General features: G+C 45.5%; 1 protein-coding gene across 1 annotated transcript; it reads left to right on the top strand.

The window, feature by feature from the left end:
* The first annotated feature begins 1,124 nt into the window (after positions 1-1,124).
* On the top strand, positions 1,125-20,051 carry TICRR (TOPBP1 interacting checkpoint and replication regulator). The gene is made up of 22 exons (XM_038147173.1): positions 1,125-1,817; positions 2,364-2,649; positions 3,289-3,530; positions 3,786-4,029; positions 4,530-4,665; positions 5,351-5,493; positions 6,185-6,397; positions 7,063-7,211; positions 7,949-8,043; positions 8,404-8,497; positions 8,665-8,744; positions 9,071-9,307; positions 9,733-9,829; positions 10,034-10,106; positions 10,829-10,969; positions 11,461-11,551; positions 12,078-12,139; positions 12,928-13,083; positions 13,813-13,970; positions 14,178-16,473; positions 17,656-17,760; positions 18,110-20,051. Exons 1-22 carry the CDS (start codon positions 1,170-1,172, stop codon positions 18,226-18,228), a joined length of 5,865 nt encoding a protein of 1,954 aa, XP_038003101.1. The 5' UTR covers positions 1,125-1,169; the 3' UTR covers positions 18,229-20,051.
* The last annotated feature ends 78 nt before the right edge of the window (positions 20,052-20,129 follow it).

Here is a 20,129-nt window from a genome sequence, read left to right as displayed (position 1 = left end):
AATGGGCCGTTCAGTGCCCCTCGTCTTTGTTGCTCTATAAATACCGCTGGCCGTGGTGACACTGGTTTGGGCTGGGGTGCTCAAGCTCTGGAGGCGAGGCTGGAGCAGACACCTGGCTGGGGATGCTCTGTGGGGATTCCTCTGCTGTTACCCACCCTGATCACACCGCGACCGCTGACACCACGGGGACGGATGCGCTTCAAGCCCAGCAGGGAAGGGCTGCTCCTGGGCAAGGCAGCTGAAGACAGCCCAGGGTCTTGGTCCTCCACAGGGATCCTGTCCAGGTGCCCTGGCCCTGCACCTTTTCATGGAATCATCAAGTTTGGAAGAGGCCTTTCCAATCAAGTCTAACCACCAACAGAGCATTATCACTGTAACCCCTAAACCATGTCACGCACTGCCAGATCCAGGGATGGATCCACCTCCAGGGATGGTGACCCCACCACTTCCCTGCCCAGCCTATTTCAATGCCTGACCACCTGAACAGTAATTTTTTTTTTAATATGTAACCTCAATTTGAATCTGAATTTTACCCCTACAGGCCCTGGGCTGTCCCAGGGAGGGCTCGGGAAGGAGGATGCCGTGTCGGCAGGACCCTCCGGGCAGGCTGTCTGCGCTGTCCCCGGCCCTGCTGCCCGCGGGCGGCAGCGGGGATGGGGAGGTGCCGGTGTGCGGGCAGCCGCGCTCCCCTAGCGGCACTGGAGGAGCCTGCCGGGTGCGGGGCGGGCAGGACCGGCCCGGTGTGGCGGCTCAGCCCCGGGTCGCGCTCGGGGTCCCCGCCACCCCGTGACGTCACGCCGCACGCAAAGTGACGTCACACCGCACGCAAAATGACGTCACCGCCACGCGCGCCCTGCCGGCTTTAAATTTTAAACGGGTGGCGGCGCCCAATCGGCTCGGTCCGCGCGCTGGCCACGCCCATTCGTCACTGCCTCCCGCCAATGGTATGGCAGCGCTCTCCGCGCGGCTGGCCAATCAGCAGCGAGCACCCCTCTCGCCGCCCCACCGCTCCGCCCTCCCGCTCCCAGTTCTCCGCCAATGGGAGAGGGAGGCGCGGGGAGTGGGCGTGGCGGGCGCGGCGCGGCAGCCAATGGGGGCCCGCGCTCGGCGAAGGCGCGAGCGGCCGCAGCGGGCGGGCGATGGCGGCGGCGGCGTGAGGGGCCCGCGCCATGTCGTGCTCGCACAGCGCCGTGTTCCTGCTGGACACCGCCGGGCCCGCGCGCCGCGAGCGCCTCCAGCGCGCCGCCCTCCGCCTCCTCACCCTCCTGGGCTGCCGCTTCGGCCTCTCCCGCCTCCGCTGGGCCTTCCGCTTCTTCGACTCGCTCGGCGGCCGCGGCGGCGCCTCGCGGGGCGGTGGGTTCCGCCCGCCGGGGCCCCGCGCCTGGGAGCGGTTCGAGGAGGAGCTGGCGGAGCGGCTCGGGGCGCGGGCCCCCGCCGCCCTGCCCGGCCCCGCGCCCCGCGCTGCCCTCACGCACAGCGGGCTCAAGGAGACGCTGCTCGACTTCCAGTGGGACCGCCCGGAGATCGCGTCCCCCGCCAAGCCGCCCCGCAGGAGCCGCAGGACGGGGCCGGCCGCCCGAGAGCCCCCGGAGGCGCCGCCCGAGGGCTTCGTGAACGCCGTGTTCCTGTTCTCGCCCTGCCCGCACTCGCGGAGGGAGCTCCGGCAGTTCGTGTCGGGGAACGACGCCCCCTCCTCCCCCGGAGAGCCGCCCTCGGCGCAGGAGCTGGCGGAGAAGCTCCTGCCCAAGAGTGTGCAGGAGTTGCTTGTGGAACAGAAAATCAGCCTGTTCTGGGTGGACACTGCCGACTGGGCTCAGGTAACGGGGTCACACGGCACAGCTTTCAGCTGTGAGCACCAGCGGGACATGTGCCGCGCTGCTTTGTGGCATGAGTGATCTTTGGGTGGTAGGGAAGCACGCCAAGGTTCACTCACTGCCACATAATCTTCAGCAAGGGACTGAAATCTGGAGTGGAGTCATCCATGTGGAGACTGAGATGCATCTGCAGTGGAGTAGCTGTACAGTGTTTATTGATGGGATGTCTTGTGCTGTGTCTCAGCAGGCTGTTACAGCTGTTTAGAATTGCAGATAAGCAGCCTGATAGTTAGGTGTGTAGATACCAGATTTAAAAAAAAAATGGCTTGAAAATAAATCTAGCTTTTAATTCACTGGGAATAGTATTTACTTTGATAGATTCCTATGAAGGCTGATAAAGTCCTTAAAGGACTCAGAAGGCACCGTGTTTAGATGCTGTGGATATGTTTCATATGCCAGCTTTTCTGAAAAAGTGCAATCTTTATGTGTGCATGAAAGCTCTCTCACTGCCAGCCTTAACTTGAGACCTCTGTGTTCCTTTTATTTCAGCTGATCGAATGCCCGGATCATGGTGGCTACTGGACAATGTGTGAAGTGATCTGTCAGATGGGAGGCACCATTTTGCCAGCTGACACCTTGGTGCCCTGTTTGAGTCACCCCAGGGCAGATGCTGCTCCTGGCTTCCTCAGAGACTCCAGGTTCCCGGAGCCACGGGCTGTGCCTTGGGCCAGGCTTCTGCCCCTGGATGGGACTTTGAACTGTTTGTTCTCCAGGCCATCCCTGTATCGATCAGTGTTTCCCCAGCAAGAAGGAACATTGTTTCTCAGCATGCCTGGTAATAAAAAAAAAAAAAAGAAAAATATAGATGTGCATGGTAGTAACTGATCTCCCATGGAAGGTCCTTGATGAGCTTCCCTTGTGAATAATGTGTGTAGAAGTAACTTAACATATTTAAAAGCCTAGGTGTTCTCTTTTAAACTTCTGCTTGTGCTCTGCTTCTTCTGATATGAGGACTGTGAGTCCATGTTTCTGATTTAGCCTCTTCAGTTTGTCATGCTCCTAGACGTTTGGATGAAGAGCTCTTTGCTGGTCCCACCTTACAGAGGTGTACTCCCTTTTCTCATGCAATTATTTGATTTAGCTGAAATAAGAGCACAGATTAAAAACCCCTTCCAAAGAAAACATATCAGCTGTAAAGCAGCATGCAGTGTGCATGGGGTCTTTCTTTAGTGGTGCTTCCAAGCACTCAGCTCCTTGAGAGCATGGGGACGAGGTCAGTTCTGCAACACACTTAGAATATATATACTAAATATAAATATATATAGTTTATATAAATATAAATATATACTTTACTTACTGTAGAGTATATTCCCTGTTTAATCTTGGAACTCACTTCTTTGACATTGAAGTTGTCTCTTCGCCTTGGTGGCAAAGGGTTGCTGTCAGACTTTTTCTTTATCCTCTCCTTGCACAGGAGGGAAGAAGCAGGAAAGCTGTGCCGTGATCCTGGAACCTCTTGCCATGAGCCAAAGGCAGCTGCAGTGCCCAGTCAGCATTGTCGTGAAAGGAAGCTTGACAGGTTGGAGCTTGGCACAGGCTGGCCACTTCCTCACAGAGAGCTGGATACTGCAGAGCTCACAGGCTGAGCAGGGAGAATGTAGCAGGTCTCTGTTTCATCAGCTCTTGAGGAGTCTGGTGGCTGAAGGACTGCATGTGGTAAATCTTCCTTTTTGCCTTAAACTGATACCTGCTCTGAAATGAAATGTGCCAAAAGGGGTGACAGTATCATGTTGTGAAGACAGTAACAGACACCGTACTGCAAATTGCTCATTTCAAGCTAAATTCAGAACATTTTTTTTGAGATCATGTAACGCTATAACCTGCTTGTAAAGTATCTGTGCCCTTTAGGTCTCTGTATTTCTAGATAATGTAAGCTCTTCTCTTTTTCCCTTTTTTTCTTTTAAAATGCAGATTGCTGAAGTATCTCTCTCTGAGACTTGGTGCCCCTGCACTGCTGTTCTGTCACCTCTTTCTGGGGATACTGCAGTTCTGACTGTGCTTGGTCCTGAGAAGACTGCTGAAATTCAGGGATGCAGCCGTGAAGGAGCTGTAGTGGAAGACTCTTCCCAAGACTCTGCTATTCACCTGCCAGAGATTGTGAATAGTGTGTTGAGTAAAATTGACATGTCAGCGGAAGATTCTCTCGCCAGTCTGGGTAGGTGTCAGGAAATGCAGAACTCACCATCTTTTGACCCTCTCTAGATCTGCAGGAGAAAAAAATCTAAAGTTAATGATTTTCTCCTGAGGAGTCTCATTTCTGGGACTTGTTCATTGTGTCATCTGTAGCTAAGGCCTTGTGGTGTAATGCAGAAAGAAATCTGTATGTGTGTACCTTTCTGTTTTGTTATTAAGTATTAGTTTCCATCAGCTTGCAGATAAAGCACAGCTACATGTGCCTGAGAACATGCTGTTAGAAGGAGGCTTGCTAAAATGTGTCACATGGGGCACCCCTGGCCAGTAAAGCCTTTGGGTGGGACTGCAGCAAGGAGGCTGCTTTTAAATGAGTGTTTTGTGTTAGAGTGAACCTTCTCATCTTTTGATGTATTGGCTATGAAATTGCCGCTCCAGGATCAAAGGTTTGTGAACCTCTGTCTTTGAGCTTCTGTGAAGGCTGGGACCTTCTGCCACTTAGTTCAGCTTTTCTCATTTTTACAGGAGAAGAAGCTCCAGTGCCAGAGTGGGTCCAACGGGAGCTCTCCCATACAGGAGCCTGGCATCCTTCAGTGCTGGAAGCGTGGTATCCTGCATCCAATGCTTGTGGAGCAAGCTCGGATCTGATGGAGTCATTCAGGTATTTTTCTGAATGTCTCTGAGCAACAATCAAGGTTTTCTGCTTCCTTTCAAGGGAGTATGGCTGTAGTATTGGTCAGAGTTCTAGAATTCTACTGCTTTTATTTCTGTGCTCAGTTTACTGGTGGCTTATCTCTTGGTGGGGTATATAGACAAAAGAAACTGTGAACAGGGTGTTTGGGTATCAGTTTGCATGGATTAAAATCTTGGTAGTTTCAGGAGTTATAAAGGTCACTTAAAATGGCCTTAAGCTACTTGGGAAATTACAAATTTAAGCTTTTTATGGGATGGTAAGATGCAGTGCAAGATACTGAAGATGTGGTTGTTGTTCTCACAGTTGGTGTTTATTTGGAATGAATAAGCTTGCTTGAGTGAAACAAAAGAGCCTAATGCAGGCTAGTTTAGAAAGCACAAAGCTGCTCATTAATTTTTGTGGTACAGGTCAGTGCCATATCCATTGCACATTGATATAATGCTCGTTTCCAGCATTTTCAGGGGGTTTGGGTTTTCTGCATCTCCTGAGTGTGTTGGGGAACAGGTGCTGGAAGAGTTACTGGTGTGTTGCTGCTTGCACTATGTTGCTGCAGACTGGAATCTAGAAAAACCTTGTTTCTGTCCACAGGAAGGAAGGGATATGCCTCCTACTCCCACCTTCTTTTGATAACTGTATTTGTTCTTTCATACAGGCTCCTGCAGGTTCCTTATGCTAACAGGAAGGATGGTGCAGACCAATCTGATGTGGAGCTCTCAGAAAGTCTCTCTGAGCTGTACCAGAGAAAATTCAGTGAAACCTCTGCTGCAGCTGGACCAGGAAATAACAAAAAGAGACGTATGTATAGTTTGGGGTTATATGTGTGTGTTGTCAATAAAAGATGATGCATGAACTCCAGAGATCTGTACTCTTAAGTAGTACCATGCCTTAGATTTTTATTTAGGGACAGTCTCATTTACTTATTAGTATTAGGTTAGTCCTGTAGTAGAACCCAAATGATTGTAATTCAGGGCTGTGCAGTGAGTGACAGAGCTGTTAAAAGCAGCATGCAGAGCTCTGCAGTTTAGCTGTTGAAACAGGGACTGCTCCAACTACTAGTAAATATTGCAACCTCTCAATTTTGTTCTAATTAGCGAAATAAAACGCGTTTTTTTGTAGAAGAGTATAAACATTGCATTTCTCTACACTAACTACAGTTGACTTTACTTTAGCCTCATGTATCTGCAAGTCCTGCTGTCAGCTGTTTCTATTTCTGTGACATAAGATTGCTGCCTATATATAAACTTCTGATTAAACCTGTGTAAGTTCTTACGCAGAGCAATATGTGCCTGGCTTTTTATTTGGAGAAGTAGCTGCCTGCTAAACTGCCTGTATGTTGATTTCACAAAGAAATACCAACCTTTTGGGCCATGTTTTCCTCTAGGAGGTTACTAAGGTCACAGAATCCAGAATTTAGTTGTTCTCTTCCTTGGATGGAGCTCCTGCCCCAGTGTGCCTGATGGTAGAACTCTTTCTTGTGGCATTGCAGGTGGGGTTCCCCGAACTCCAGTCAGGCAGAAGATGAAGACCATGCCCAGATCCCTGCAGATGCTCAATGTAGCAAGACTGAATGTAAAAGCTCAGAAGTTTCAACCTGATGCTGTGCCACCAGCAGTGAATGAGAAGGTTCCACAGAAGCTTTCAGCAAAAAGATTGGATGAAAAGGTGGAAGGAAAGGCAAAAGCACTTAAAATATCAATTGGTGTGTGTTAAGTCCTGTTATCTTTCTGTCCTGACACATCCCATATGAACTCTTGATATCCTGATATATCCTGATATAGGAGCCATAGAGGATTTTTATGGAAGGGAGAGCAATGGATAATAATGGAGTATTCAATACCAAGGAGCAGATCAGTGTTTGAGTTTCTGTATCTTCAATGTGGCAAAGAGTAGACATTTTTTCCCACTCTTCTGCCATTTAATTTCCGATTCCTTACAAACTGGTGTTACAGCTGCTTCTGGGGTTAGTTTCTTGCCTTGTATCTATCTGAAAAAAGCAATAGGGATTAACTTCTTAAATTTTTTTTTTAACCAAAAGAAATAGAGGGAAGTACTCATTGAGGTATAACTGGAAATGTAGTTCTGTTTATTAATTAGGCAGAAATAAAGGGTATTTCTTGACTGCTTCAGTAGCCTGAAAGTTTGCTGATTTTAAGCAAACTTTGTTGATTATAGGACTGATTTAGTTTATAGTATGTCATGGGCCTGGACCTGGGACAGCCTCTGTTAGTGTGCTGTGGTCTGGATGTGGCATTGCTGGAGGAAATATTTATTACCTCCTCTGGTCCCTGCTTTAGCTGGGGTGAGTATTTTGTCAGAGAGGTGTGGTGAACATGCTTCTAGTTAATGGAGACCATTTCTTTGCAGACTTCCAGACAGAGGAGGAGCTGCAGTCCCACTTGACTGCAAGCTACCAGAAGGCTGTTGCTGAGGGAATTCCCTCATCTGCGTGTGCCCAGAATATGATCATGGCCATTAAAAGGTTCTTGAAAATACAGGATGCCAAAGAGAAAGAGGTAGGTGAGAGCATGTGGGCAGGGTTGTTAGTGATCTGGAAGTTAGAGTTTTTACTATTTTGGGCTACCTTTCCTTCATTTTCTCTGAGGTTTTATGTGGAGGTGCACCATGATCACGGACTGCTTCCATCTCTGAGGGCTCAATAGTGAAAAACTGGATGCTTGTGAAAAATGTAGGAAAATCCAGTTCAGTTATGAGTTTAGAACTTTGCTAAATGTTGCAAAACGTCTTTTCTTCACATTGACCTCCTTACAAGTTCTGATTTCAAGGCAGTATTTTAAAAAATACATTCTTGCAAACTATTTTAAAGAAGGTGCATCTTTTGTTTTTGCATTATGTGGCAAATATAGGCCTGGCTTTATCAGGAAAGAGACATTGTTCAAGGTATTTCTTACAGTCTTTAGCACTATTTATAGGCTTACAATAATCTGAAACCAAAACTGGCAAACCTGTGATTAATTTAGTAAAAACACTGTGAGAGACAAATCCAAAGTGGATCCAGAGTGAGGAAGGCCTGGAGCTGTAAGCAAGAGACCTCTGTGATTTCAAGCTCTGAGTTGTTCTATGTCATAACTCTGCTGCTGAAAGGGAAAGTAATTCATTTCCTGGAAAAAAAAAAGGAAAAAACTCTACTTCGAAAAGAATAGATTGGGGTGGTAACTGGGGGACAAGGGAGGAACTTGCCCTGCAGATAGGGAACAGTTTTGAAGTTTCTGCTGTCTTTATGTGTCTGCAGGTGGCCTGTGTGGGAAGAGTCAGAAACCATCTCCTGAAGACCAGCAAAATGCTCAGACAACAGCATGGCTCACAGAAGGAGACCAAAGTCAGAGAGTATGAGACCCTGTATTTACTTCAGCTTCTGGGATACTGTGGAGTTGGTTAGCAGTTTTTAACGGTGGCTTTTTTTGTACAACTGGAAAAGTATTTACATGGGACAAATATTTCAAGGGTAATCTCTGGTTGCAGTAAAACCATTTCATTAAATGCAAATATACTCATGCTGTGTGATAAGCACTGCAGCCAATATCTGGAGTGAGGTATCTCCCTTGCCACCCAAATGAAATGCTAACTAAATATTGCTGTCAAAAGGAACCACTTCCCTTCCCATTGCTTTTTTTGAGCACACCTTTTGCAGTAAATCTGCTGTTTCCAGTAGAAAAAGAGGTGGTGGATAATTACTTGTTTTCTTAGGTGCCGACTTCAGGTATTTTTGCGCCTTGAGTTGTGCCTTCAGTGCCCTTCGCTGCAAAGCAGCGCCGAGGAAATGGAGCAGCTGTTAGAAGAGGCAAGTAAAGTATAAACCAGGTTGTGTTTCTGCATGGCACTAAAAATGTGGACCTGGAACCTGCTTCTCCTTTGATTTTACACTAACACTTTATATTCCTTACTAAAATATCTGGTGCTGCAGCTGGCACACCTGAATCCATTTTTCCACCTGACCTTCTCTTCCAGGTGACAGATATGCTGCGCATCTTATGTCTGACTGAAGACCCAGCCTATCTTACAAAGTTTCTAGAGGAAATATTAGAAGTGTAAGTTATTTGGCATGACTTATGTCTTGCTGGGGACTATGGTTTGGGTCGGATGTTGTCTCTGAGTAGGGAGCAATCAACAGCTTTGATTTACTGCATCTTTGTAATTCTCAGAAATTCAGACATGTTCTCTTTATTACGCTTATATTTTGGCTAAAGAAAAAGTAGCTGATAAGCAAGTAAACTAATTAAAAAACCCAGTTGATATTCAGTTTGTTGTTTGTAAATTGACGTGTAAGAACAAGGATTTAGTTCACACCTTGGGTTTGAAATAGCAGAGTTTTGAGGAGGGGTGTATTTCATGTGTGTTCTCTCTGGTGCTCCAGGTATATGAATTCTATACCGAAGACCCTTGGAGATATTTATTATGGTCTGGGTACACAAATACCTCCGAAGCTGGCATCTGTGCTGCCTTCAGACTTCTTCAGTGATGACTCCATGACTCTGGATAGCAAATCTCCAGGCCTTCCTCCCTCTTTATCATCTGTCTTAACTCCCAGTGCTGTTTGCACTGAGGGTGATCAGCTGGAGGAGCTGCGCACCAGATCTGCCAAAAAGAGAAGGTAGTAACTCCAAACAGGAGGCAGCTTTTTGTTTACTGTAAAAAATACAGTCCTGATTCTGTATTTGTATCTTTTGCAAAAGTAGATTTCAGGAGCATCTTCCGTGAGAGGAAAAGCATGCTTTGCTGTGCAGTAGCTGACCTAGATTGTTAAAGTTTAAGGTGATTTACTGGAGATCTCTGTGTTAGGGGTTCTGTGTTCATATCAGCAAATTGTGAATGAATTCCAACACCAACCTTAGGAATAGCTTTTTATATTGCAAATTATATCCCAGTGTTGTAGTAAGTGAGGTATCAATGTAGTTTTCAATTTGAATTTAGGTAAACACATCCTGTCTCTCGAGTCACACCTAAGTTTAATTGTCAGTAGGTTGATAACTGTGCTGTTGATCTTATTTTAACTTAATTTTTGTGTGTTTTCTGAAGGAATAATGTGTTAGCCAGACACAGGAGCATGACAGAAGCACCACAGAACTTGCGTCAAATTGAGATTCCCAAGGTAGCCAAGAACCCCGTCAGAAAGGTAAAACTCATCCAGAAGGATGAGTTGTGATGCTTGACTTTAAAAACTCTTGCTCTGTATTCCCTTAATAAATGTTCCTGAATCAGCAGTACAGAGGTCAAATTAGAAAAATTGAAATAATGTGTGGTTCAGAGCTTGTAGTTAATATTCATACTTAAACACAACATTGCACTGCTGCTGAGGCTGATTTCTCATTTGTTTCAGGAGAACTTGCATTCTTACCTTGCCACTGAGAAGTCCCAGCAGATGCCTTTGCTGCAGAAAGAGGCAGTGCAAGGTATATTGACTTCTGGCTTGTTCATGGAAAGGTGCATCTTCAGCACATGTTGTCCCTGTAAATTTTACTGAGCCATGATGAAATTATGCTGAGGCATGCTGTAAATCTGAAGGAAGTTTTGCTGAGTTGTGCAGAAACTTTGAGGGGAAAAAAATATGTGGTATTCTGTGTACTCATACACAGAAAACTTAAATTTTGTGTCCTCAAAAGAAAACCTTGACTCTTGAAATTATTTCCAACTTCTCTGTCCCGAAAAGAAAATGGGGACAAGAATGAACTATATCAGAAAATAGAATGTGTCCCCACAAATACTTCATAAAAATAAATCTCACTTGTGTTCTCTGAACCAAGGTGTGCTTTGGTTGAGATTTTGTAGCGCATCTAATGTTCCACATGGGACACTGACTGTCTGCTTTTTCTGCTATGGCATCTGCTTGTAGCTTATTGCTGGAATAATGCAAATAATAACAAATTCAGAAGAGAAGGCTGGAATGGATTGAGTGGAGGACATGTTCCAGTAGTAGGAAAAACAACTTTTCAAAGCTTTTTAGCCTCTAAAAAGTTGTCTTTCCATGCTGGTATATTGTTCTATCCCTAGTCACCTGGTAAAATTACCTTTGTATTTTCTTTTCTTTCTTTTTTTTTCTTCTCTTTTCCTTGTAATCTGATCTTTTCTTGCTTTTTTTTTTTTCTTTTTCTTTTTTTTTTTTTTTGTCTCACAGAGGTTACAAAGGTAAGGAGGAATCTCTTCAATGAAGAGATACTTTCACCATCAAAAAGGTCACTGAAAAAGATGCTTAGAAGCCAGTCAGTATCTGCTGTGGAAGGCCTAAAATACAAATGCACCAGTGAGGGCAACAAAGGTAGGATATGACTTGCACATGTAGGATTGTTGTGGAAGAGCTTTTGCTAAAATTCCTATTTTTGCATTCTCAGTTCTATGAAACAATTATGATCTGTTTTTAATAAAGCATAAAAGGAGGTCATTGCTGTGGTGTTTGGAGGGTGAATAACGATGGTGTTAAAACTGAAACCTATTTTTATTGAACTCTTCACATCTCATAAAGAAATTTAAGAATGCTTGGTTAAAAAAGGATCTGTGAAATCAAGATGAGCAATGAAAGTTCTCTCAGTAGGTGAACTATGTCTGACATGGTACAATATTGAGGGAGGTGTAGACACTGGACTGAAATAATGATAGCTTGTGAGTGCTGGGAGACAGCGCAGTGGTTCTGTATTGACTTAAGAATGACTATTGTCATTCTTAAGCTGAAGCCTGTACAAAACTCTATTTATTTATTTGTTCCAAGTGCTTTATAATGGTGTGATGTTACAGCTCTTGCATGATTTTTAGATCATCGCAAGTTATTGACCAAGAGAGTTGCAGAAACACCACTGCACAAGCAGGTGTCCAGGAGACTCCTCCACAAGCAGATCAAAGGCCGGTGAGTTCTTTCTGAATTTCTTCAGTAACTATTGGCTGTCTCATTAATGGATGCCTAATTAATGGCCGTGAGCAGAATCACCAGGTATCACTGCAGTCAAAGATTATCTTCACTTAAGGCAGTAAGAGAAGCAGTGGTGGCTAAATGCCATTGCTTAAGTGGGGGGAAATACTGCTTGCTTCATCATGGCTTTAATTCCTGCAGCTAATGGCTTTAATTCCTGCAGCTAGGTTCAGTTGCTGATTTGAGGGCTTATGAAGAAAAGGCTCCTGCTGTATTTTGTGGGCTCCAGGCTGAATTGTAGCATTTTCTTTCATGTAGAGCTGTTACCTGTACATCTAGGGGGCTACCCATACTTAATTACATGTCACCAGGAGGCAAAGTGCTTACAGGTCACTCACTCAGAGTAGCCCACAAAGCAATATATTGGTGTAGAATAGAGCACTGCTTTTCAGTCTCTGTGGCAAGTTCTGTTCTTGTAAATGTGCTCAGTATGCTAAGCCCAAAATGCCTGTTGTTTCTCAAGGTCTTCTGATCCAGGTTGTGACACTGGTGTTGTAGAAGAATCTCCAGAGAAGGCCATATATGGTAAGCACTGATTTTTCATTAAAGGTGATTTGGCTGTGTTGAAGCTTGTAAGATGAGTGTGCTTTGATTTGACTAATTCATTAGAAGTCAGTCCAAAAGTGTTGCACTGTTCTGTTCTGACAGAACCAGTTGCTGCTCACTGCTTTAACAGCTCTGTACAGTTTAAGTTAAGAAAGAGAGGTAGGTAGTAAGTCTTTTAAATGAAAAAAATGTGAACGATTTGAAGGGTGAACAAGATTCTGAGCTGCTATAATTACTGTCAAACCAGCACATGCTTATTTTTAATGTAACTTCACCATGTTGTGCTGTGACCCTGCTCTGATTTCTGCTGTAACAGACAGCCACCTGGCTCTGGGGAGTGTCTCTTATGTTGGCTACTGCTGTTCCATTTCCCCAGAAGGGGAGAAAACAGCATGTCTGGGCAAGCAGGAAAATGAAATTACTAGCAAAAAGAGACAAGAGCATTAACCCATTTTTTAACTTGGATGTAACTTGCATTGAACATGGTTTTTCTAGCATTCCTTTCCATATAATTGCTAAAAAGAAATGAGAGTAATCATGAGTTAGAGAAGGGGCATCATACTTTAGGAGATTTGTATGCATAAATATTCCAAATCCTCAAGAAAATGGAACTTTGCTTCATCTGCTTGCCTTCCTGGGTGAGACAGGTTATCTGTAGAGAAGTTTCTTCTGAGAGTATGTTCCTTGCAGTTGTGAACTGTTCCTGATGATGTGCCCACTGCTGAGGGGGAAAGAAGGCTCAGTCTCCAATGTCCTTGCCTTTTCAGAAGCAGGTTTGAGAAGAAGCCCACGCATCAAACAGCTGTCTTTGAATAGGACCTGCTCTGGTGCTTTCTATTCCACCACACAGCCCAGCTCAAAAAATTCTCAGCACCTCCACCAGGGACAAGAAAAGGAGAGCTGTAAACTGCAGGATGTAGAAGGTACTGAGTGGGATTTGAGCAGACTGATACTGCTGATCTGAAAAGCTGGCATGGATAGCTCAGAGTTTGATTTGATTTGGCTCTACAAGAGACTGTAAGAAGCTAAGAGCTGTCATGTAATATCTTCCGTAGACAGAAATTCATCCTCAGTAATTATTTTTTAATTGGTAATCTGAATTTTGAGGATGGTAAGGCAGCTATTTCTACGATGAATTCACTGCCAACTTAACAAACCAGTCAGGCCCATCTAACAGAATACCACTGATTGTCAGTCTGCATTCCTTAAAAGCAGTGAAATCCTTGTAAAATATGGGACAGAAATCCTATAGCTTACTCTGTGGCAGCATAAAGCAATGACTGATGGGATCTTCTTTGCAGGCTTTCTCAGTAGGATTATCAGCTAAAAATGGTGACACTTAGTTCTTTATATTCTACTTATTAGAATCCTTAGTCATGAACCAGAACTATCTAAAGCTACAAGCTATAAATAGAATAAGAGGCTGAGGTATTTTATACCTTTTTTTTACCATTGGAGCACTCTTTCTAAAGATGGGTATTAATTTCATAATGGGAAATAACAATAATTCTGGTGAAGCTTTAACTCTTGGTTAGAAAAGAACATGCCAGGGATATGAGCTTTTTACACCACTTTTCCACACATCTGACGTGACTCAGACAATTGTGGCACGTTACTTTGTGTTAGTTAAATTGTACTGTTCCATTTTATAGGCCTTAACCAGCATTCAGAGAGCCCCCCCATCCAGAGTCCCAAGAGGTTTTTCTTTGGTGCAGTCATTGACATGGGTAGTCCAGCAGGGAAGCATTCACCTGGAAGGAGGAGAACAAGAAAAGATTCCTTACACTTAGAGGAGCTCACCTCATGTCAGGTAGAAACAGTTACCTACCTCCCTTTCTCTTTCTTCCCATCCTTGTTTTCTTTTCCGTTCATCAGCATCTTAAATTTAGTATTTGTTTAGTCTCATCCAATGGGTTTTTTATGTTTCAAATCTTGGGAAGTAAATATGAAGATGGGTAGATAATACTCCTGGAGTAGAACAAGCATGATTCTTTAATATATTATTTTTCCCGTGCAGACTCCTAAAAAAACACCTCATAAATTTGCCCAGAAGCCACTAAATTCTGCCAGTAAGCTCCCAAGGAGATCGCCTCGCATTGTCCACAGGACGCCACAGAAGCTGGAGAAGACACCTGGCAGAAGTCCAGCAGCTAAGCAGACTGTAGCTAAATGTTTGGGAAAGTGCTTTTCTCATCCTGCACAAAGGGTCAAGTCTCCATCTGCGCTAACTGACAGCAAGAGGCTTCACTCACTGCAAGTAGCTGCTGAGGAGGACTGCTGTGCAGCTCTAACACTTTCCCCTCCTTGCAAAGAGCCTGGCTGGCAAACACCAAAACGTGAAGGGTTCACAAAGCTTAATGCCTCTGTATTACCTCCAACAGATTCAAATCCAACTGCTTCTCCTCCCCCCTCTGCCACCCAAGAAGGGTGCTTTACAGAACTTCAGACTCCAAGACGTTCCTTGAGATACCTCTCAAAATTATCATCTCCAGTTAGTGCTCAGAGGCAAATCCTCACAAAGGAAATTCAGGTGCAGTCAGATCAGTTATCTCGAGCACCTAAAAGGACACCTAGGAAACGGGAAGATCCCGGTTCAAAGTTATGTACCAGCCTGAGGAGTACAGAAATACCTCAACTTGCTGTGAGGCTAGAGCCTCTCTGCAGTTCTTCACTCCATGAAAGTTCCACAAACACTGTGACAGGCTGCTCTGCTTCCCACACGCAGCCTGGGGAGTCTGACTGGGAACCTGGTACATCTCAACCATCTTCTCCAAAGACTCCAGGTATTACTGGCACCTCACTGAGGTCCCTGCTTCACACACCCAAGCAGGCCAAACGTGAACCAGGTTCTAGAGGAGAGAGCCTCACATGTACAACACTTACAGAAAATGAGGACAGTCGTCATGGTAGTGGTGGTAACGGTTCTGTGGAAAGCCTTCAGCTTCATCAGTCCCAAGTTACTGAAAATACTTGTGTATTGGAGAAAAATAAACAGATGGATAGAGTGTCTCAAATGTCTCCTTCAAGGGAGGACTTGGAAAACTTGGAAGACCATTTGTCTCCAAAGCCTTTTGCTGGAGGGCAGGAACAGGCACAGAATGCTGAGAGAGACTGTGAGCCATCAGTTAAAGGGGAGAACTGCAGTGCAAACACCTGTGAGTCCTTCCTGAGCAATTTGCAAACAGTTAGTGATGACTTGGAAGCAAGAACTGTGCTGAGGGAGGGATGTATGGGACTGAAGGCTCCCAGTCTCAAGAGACGCTCCAGATCTGCCCTGAATGCTTCCCCTCCTCTGCAGAAGTCTCCTCCTGCCTATTCCCTGCGCTGCACTGCAGACAGGAGGCAGCGGGAGGCTGCGGCTCGCATGGCAGAGCCTCAGTCAGCAGCCAAGTTCTCCACTCCTGAAAGTCGTGGCAAACTTCCTTCTGCCAGCCCACCAACCTACGAGGTGGAAATTGAAATGCAAGCTTCAGGCCTGCCCAAGCTTCGCATTAAGAAAATTGGCTCTTGCTCATCCTTGGAAGTTCAACCTGAAGCAAGTGCCAGCAAAGCCAGGGGAGGAGAAAGCCCCTTCAGTGATTTTGCTATGACCTGGTGCAGCAAGCACCCAGGAAAACTAGCAGCTGCCTGTGTCTCCCCATCCTGCTGCCGTTCTTTCCATAGCACACCTGGAAAAGGTGCAGGACAAACCTACATATGCCAGTCATACACCCCAACAAGCTGTGCCTCTACTGTCACCTCCCCGTTCCCGTTGGAAGCAGTTCTCCAGACACCTTCTCCAAAGCAGAAGGGGAAGAGCACTCCTGATGCCATCAATGACTGGCCTCGGAGGAAGAGAGCAGCAGGCAGCACTGCCAGTGGGAGCTGTGGCCTGAGCGAGAGGAGCGCTGACGATCGGACACGGGCGTCAGCAGGCAGAGAGAGAACAATGAGGATCTCAGAGCACTGCAGCAGCAAAGTAACAAATACTCTTGGGGAGTTTGAACTGGAAGGGATTTGCAGGCTCCAGGATCAGGCATCTCCTAGTGACTCTGAACCGAGGGCTGATGAGGACTCTGCCACGGGAACCTTTGGCTTGAAATCTCGGAAGCGAGTCTTCACTTACCTATCACCAGAAAAGCAGGAGAACCACAGTGTCAAGAGATCATGTCCTGATAGGGACAGTGTGGATCTCACTGGCTTTTCCACAGATGAGGGCAACAGAAGTAAATCGAGGACAGACTCTGTACTTCCCGAGAAACCGGGAGCATGTGCCCTCAAAACACTGGAGCAGCACAGTTGTCTAGGGGATGATGATGTCTTCCTTTTGTCAGGTAATTAAATGGCATGAAAGACGCTCCACTGAAGTTCAGATGTGGTTAAAAATGGGAGTTAGACTATAACAAGAGCACAATTGTTTCCTGTGTAGTTATCTGAGGGAGAGTGAGGTGAAAGGGGAGTGACTTGTAGATGACATGGAAGATAATTATGTGGAGAGGCAGACTGGATATGAGGAGTATGAACGATGGAAGAGAGATCAGAGAAATATGGAAGAGCAGAAAGCTGGAGGAACTAAAAGGCAAGTTAGAGACCTTGAGGAGAGAGGATCCCAGTTGCATCCAGCTGGTGATTTGTTCAGGTTTGTGTTGATGCCACTGCATGTTTCTGCCCAGCATTCAGCTCTGAAGCCAACGAGCCAACAATCTTAAGTATAAAGCTTGGCTGTTTCAGTGCCTCAGACTGGAGTCTTGGTGGGGTTAGTCCTGTGGATGGTGGTGTTTATTGCTGCTCCAGTTGTCTGGCTCCCGTGGCGGTGGGCCACTTGAAAGTGCTACCAGAAATTATGCCCTTGCTAGCAATAGTGTATCAGGAGGTGTATAGGTTTAAGCTGCCTCTCTGCTTTTGCTGTGGGTACAGACAATTCAGCTGACCTTGGTGGAACAGGCTGTTCAGCTCTGTAAACAAGGCCTTGTGAATTTCAAATACTTAATCCAGTATTGTAGAAATTACAGGGGACCGTGGCAGGTGTTGTTCTGTAGTCATTGCACTAGCTTTGGTGTGTGTCTTCTCTTGCAAGGAAAGATTTGTATACAGAGGCAGTGTCTTACCCAACATTATCACAGAAAAAAGGCCAAACCTTGAAGCAACATTAATCCTTATTCAGGACATGAAATAATAGACTTGAGATGGTCCTGTAAGAGACTTTATGTACCTGCAGACCTTGTGTTTGTAACAGTTTACTTCCAGGAAATGTGAATTACCTGTGTTTAATACAAATTAAGTGATTTTCTGCTAAACCAGCTAAGAAAATTAAATGTGCTGAGAGCTGATTCCAGGCTGCCATTTACCTTTCTCCAATGCTAAAGCACCACTGTGACAGCCTAGAGTTTATTTCAGATAAACTCACAGTATCACTTACACTGATGTCAGTTTTGAGGTAGCATAAAGGCTGTGGTGAGACTTAACATTTGAGTTGTTGAGTGGCTTTGCTGCAGCATCTCACTGTGCTTCTCCAGGCTCCACTCCACCCTTGAAGAGTGGACTTTCTGCCAGCAGCCTTCGAGCCCTGACCCAGTCTCCTCTGCTGTCCCCACCGCCGGCTCAGAGGAAGCGCGTTCAAGGTAAGCACAGGAGAGGAAAGGCTGGGCTCCAGCACACGGCCTGTGCTCTCTGCTTGCCTCCAGCTAATAAAAACAAAATCATGCTGTGCTGGGGGCTGGGCTTTGGGCAGAAAACCTGTATCTGCCACTGCTGTGTTCAGTGTCTCGTTCTCACATGCTGACAAGAAACTTGGCGGCATGAACTGGGAAGTTTGGAAGGAGAGAAGAGTGGCTGAAGAATGAAGAGAGAGTAGCTACATGGGAAGTGCAACTTCCAGTTCTTGTTGTCTCCACTTGGTATTTGGCTTCTTGGAACCACCAGTGAATTCTGGTAAACTGTGGTTTTCATGTATTCTTTCTGTTTTTGTAGAAGAGGAATCTGATGCTGTCCAAATTACTGCCAACCAGGAGCTGTCTCCATTCCACATCATGGTTTCCAGGAGGCGTCGCCTTAGCAGGACTTATTCGCGGAAAAAGCTGCTCAGCTGAAGTTTGGAGCCAGGCCAGCATGGGAAACTTTGCATTATCCCAGCTGTACAACACACCTTTTAACAAAGACTGGTATTTGGTGCTAGACTGGAGCTGCCTTGTGTTGGTAGGACACTGGCTGCAAGCACATGGCAGTAGAAATAAGGACTACTCTAAAAATTTATGGTTTCTTCCATCCATTCAAAGCCTAGCTTGGTCTTTCTGCTAGTGGAACCTTAGAGCGAGTTCTGCAGTGAAGGGCCAATTCTCCCAGGTTAAGAGGGAGAATTGTCACTTTTCTACAGCTCTTGTAAAATAAACTGATGAATTTTCATTGTGTCCTTTAATCCAAAATCTGTATTTGGCTTGAGGGATGTGGGCTGCAGGAAGGAGGATGCTGGAGGCGAATGGGTACAGAACAAGCTGTGTGCTCCTGCTGTGTCTTGTCCTGATACTAAATGGATCCCTCTGTTAATTGCTTCCAGTTTGCCACAGCTTAGTGGGAAAATAACAAGCAGATTAATTAATTAGCCAAGTGCCAAGAGTACAGAAAAGGGGAAAGATAATTTAACTGGGAACATTGTTGTAGATCATGAATGGTTTGGTGTATCCGCTCCTGGCTACTGCTGGATAAGCAGATGCTGATGGAGTGACTTCATTGTCCTTTTCTGCAAACTTGCAGCAAGCCAGAGAGAATTGGCTGGGGAAGTGTCCTTGAGAAGTAAAACTTGGATGGAATAACTGGAAGTGACAGTTTCAAGACTACTCTTTACCAAACTGAGTCATGGATTAAATAGTGATTTAGTTGCCTGTGACACATTTGTGTTCTAACCCCATGAAGAGAGCAGGAGCTGTGGTTCAGCGCCTGAGATGTAGCCTACGTGGGGCTAAAAATGTGCATAATATTGGAAGGGCTGAATTTTTTCCCTTGGGATGGTGATCTCAGGGAACTGACACCACTGTGTCTACTGACTGCACAGGAGGTGGAGAGCTATTGAGATGGTGTAAGGTCATCCTAAAACAATGCATGGGAAACCAGAGGTTTGTTAGGTGGCTTTAAGGCTTTGAGGGGCTAGATGGGATTCAGTGGAACTTGTTTCCTGGACACACTCTTAGTTGCAGGAAAGCTGTTAATTTCCCACTGGGAAGAGGAATGGAATCCTGTGCTTAACAGTGATTGTTTTGCTTCTGCGAGAGCTGCACCTGCTTCAAGGATGTGGAGTGACACAAGCTTGGAGCTCCAAATCTACTAATTTCCAAGGAGGATGGATTGTTATTTTTCCTATTGAAGGTCTTTGTTTTCAACAGCAGGAAGTAAAGTGTCTGAACTTAATCTTGTGTAGCTCAGCCACATACAGAGCCCTCAATAATATCCTCCCCTCACTGTCACACCACTACAGGCAAGGTCAAGGGTGTAGGAGATCAGAAAGTGGTTCTTATATCAAATGCTGGCTTTTAACTTGGTGTGTTACTCTTTAAGTAGTGGTTGTGGTAGCTGTTCTCATTTCAGGCTGAAGCAGTGGCTTGGTTTTTAGCATCAAGTGGTCAGGCAGCCCTTTGCCCCTTGCCCTTCTTCAAGCAGGTATCTGGGCTTCCATTTCTTGCTCTGCTAGAGTTAAACTTAGTCCCTCTTCCTGAGCTGTCAGTGTTAAGCTGCAGGATAGTATTTAGTCTCTCTTAAATCCAGACTGGAAGTTCTCTCAAGAATATGAAAACCCTGCTTAAAGCAGCTTAGAGGCTGCAAGAGAAAAACAGAACCAGAGTTCCTTTAATCATGGATATTTCAAAGAATTCTGCTGCTGGCTGGAGATTTTCTTCCTGTGGCAATTTAATGTAGGAGGCCTACTAGATGTGGCTGGGACTACTTAGATATTTAAACATTAGGCCAAGAGTGTGACAGCAGCTGACTTCCCATGCAGTGA

The sequence above is a fragment of the Motacilla alba genome, chromosome 10, assembly GCF_015832195.1.
Source record: "Motacilla alba alba isolate MOTALB_02 chromosome 10, Motacilla_alba_V1.0_pri, whole genome shotgun sequence".
NCBI lineage: Eukaryota > Metazoa > Chordata > Aves > Passeriformes > Motacillidae > Motacilla > Motacilla alba.
This window is presented reverse-complemented; position numbering and strand designations above follow the sequence as displayed.

Excerpts from the sequence above, each read along its gene's own strand:
- TICRR (XM_038147173.1), top strand. The coding sequence starts at position 1,170 with ATGTCGTGCTCGCACAGCGCCGTGTTCCTGCTGGACACCGCCGGGCCC. Across the intron at positions 9,830-10,033 it reads CCAAGAACCCCGTCAGAAAG|GAGAACTTGCATTCTTACCT; the intron begins GTAAAACTCATC and ends CATTTGTTTCAG. Across the intron at positions 13,084-13,812 it reads TAAACTGCAGGATGTAGAAG|GCCTTAACCAGCATTCAGAG; the intron begins GTACTGAGTGGG and ends TCCATTTTATAG.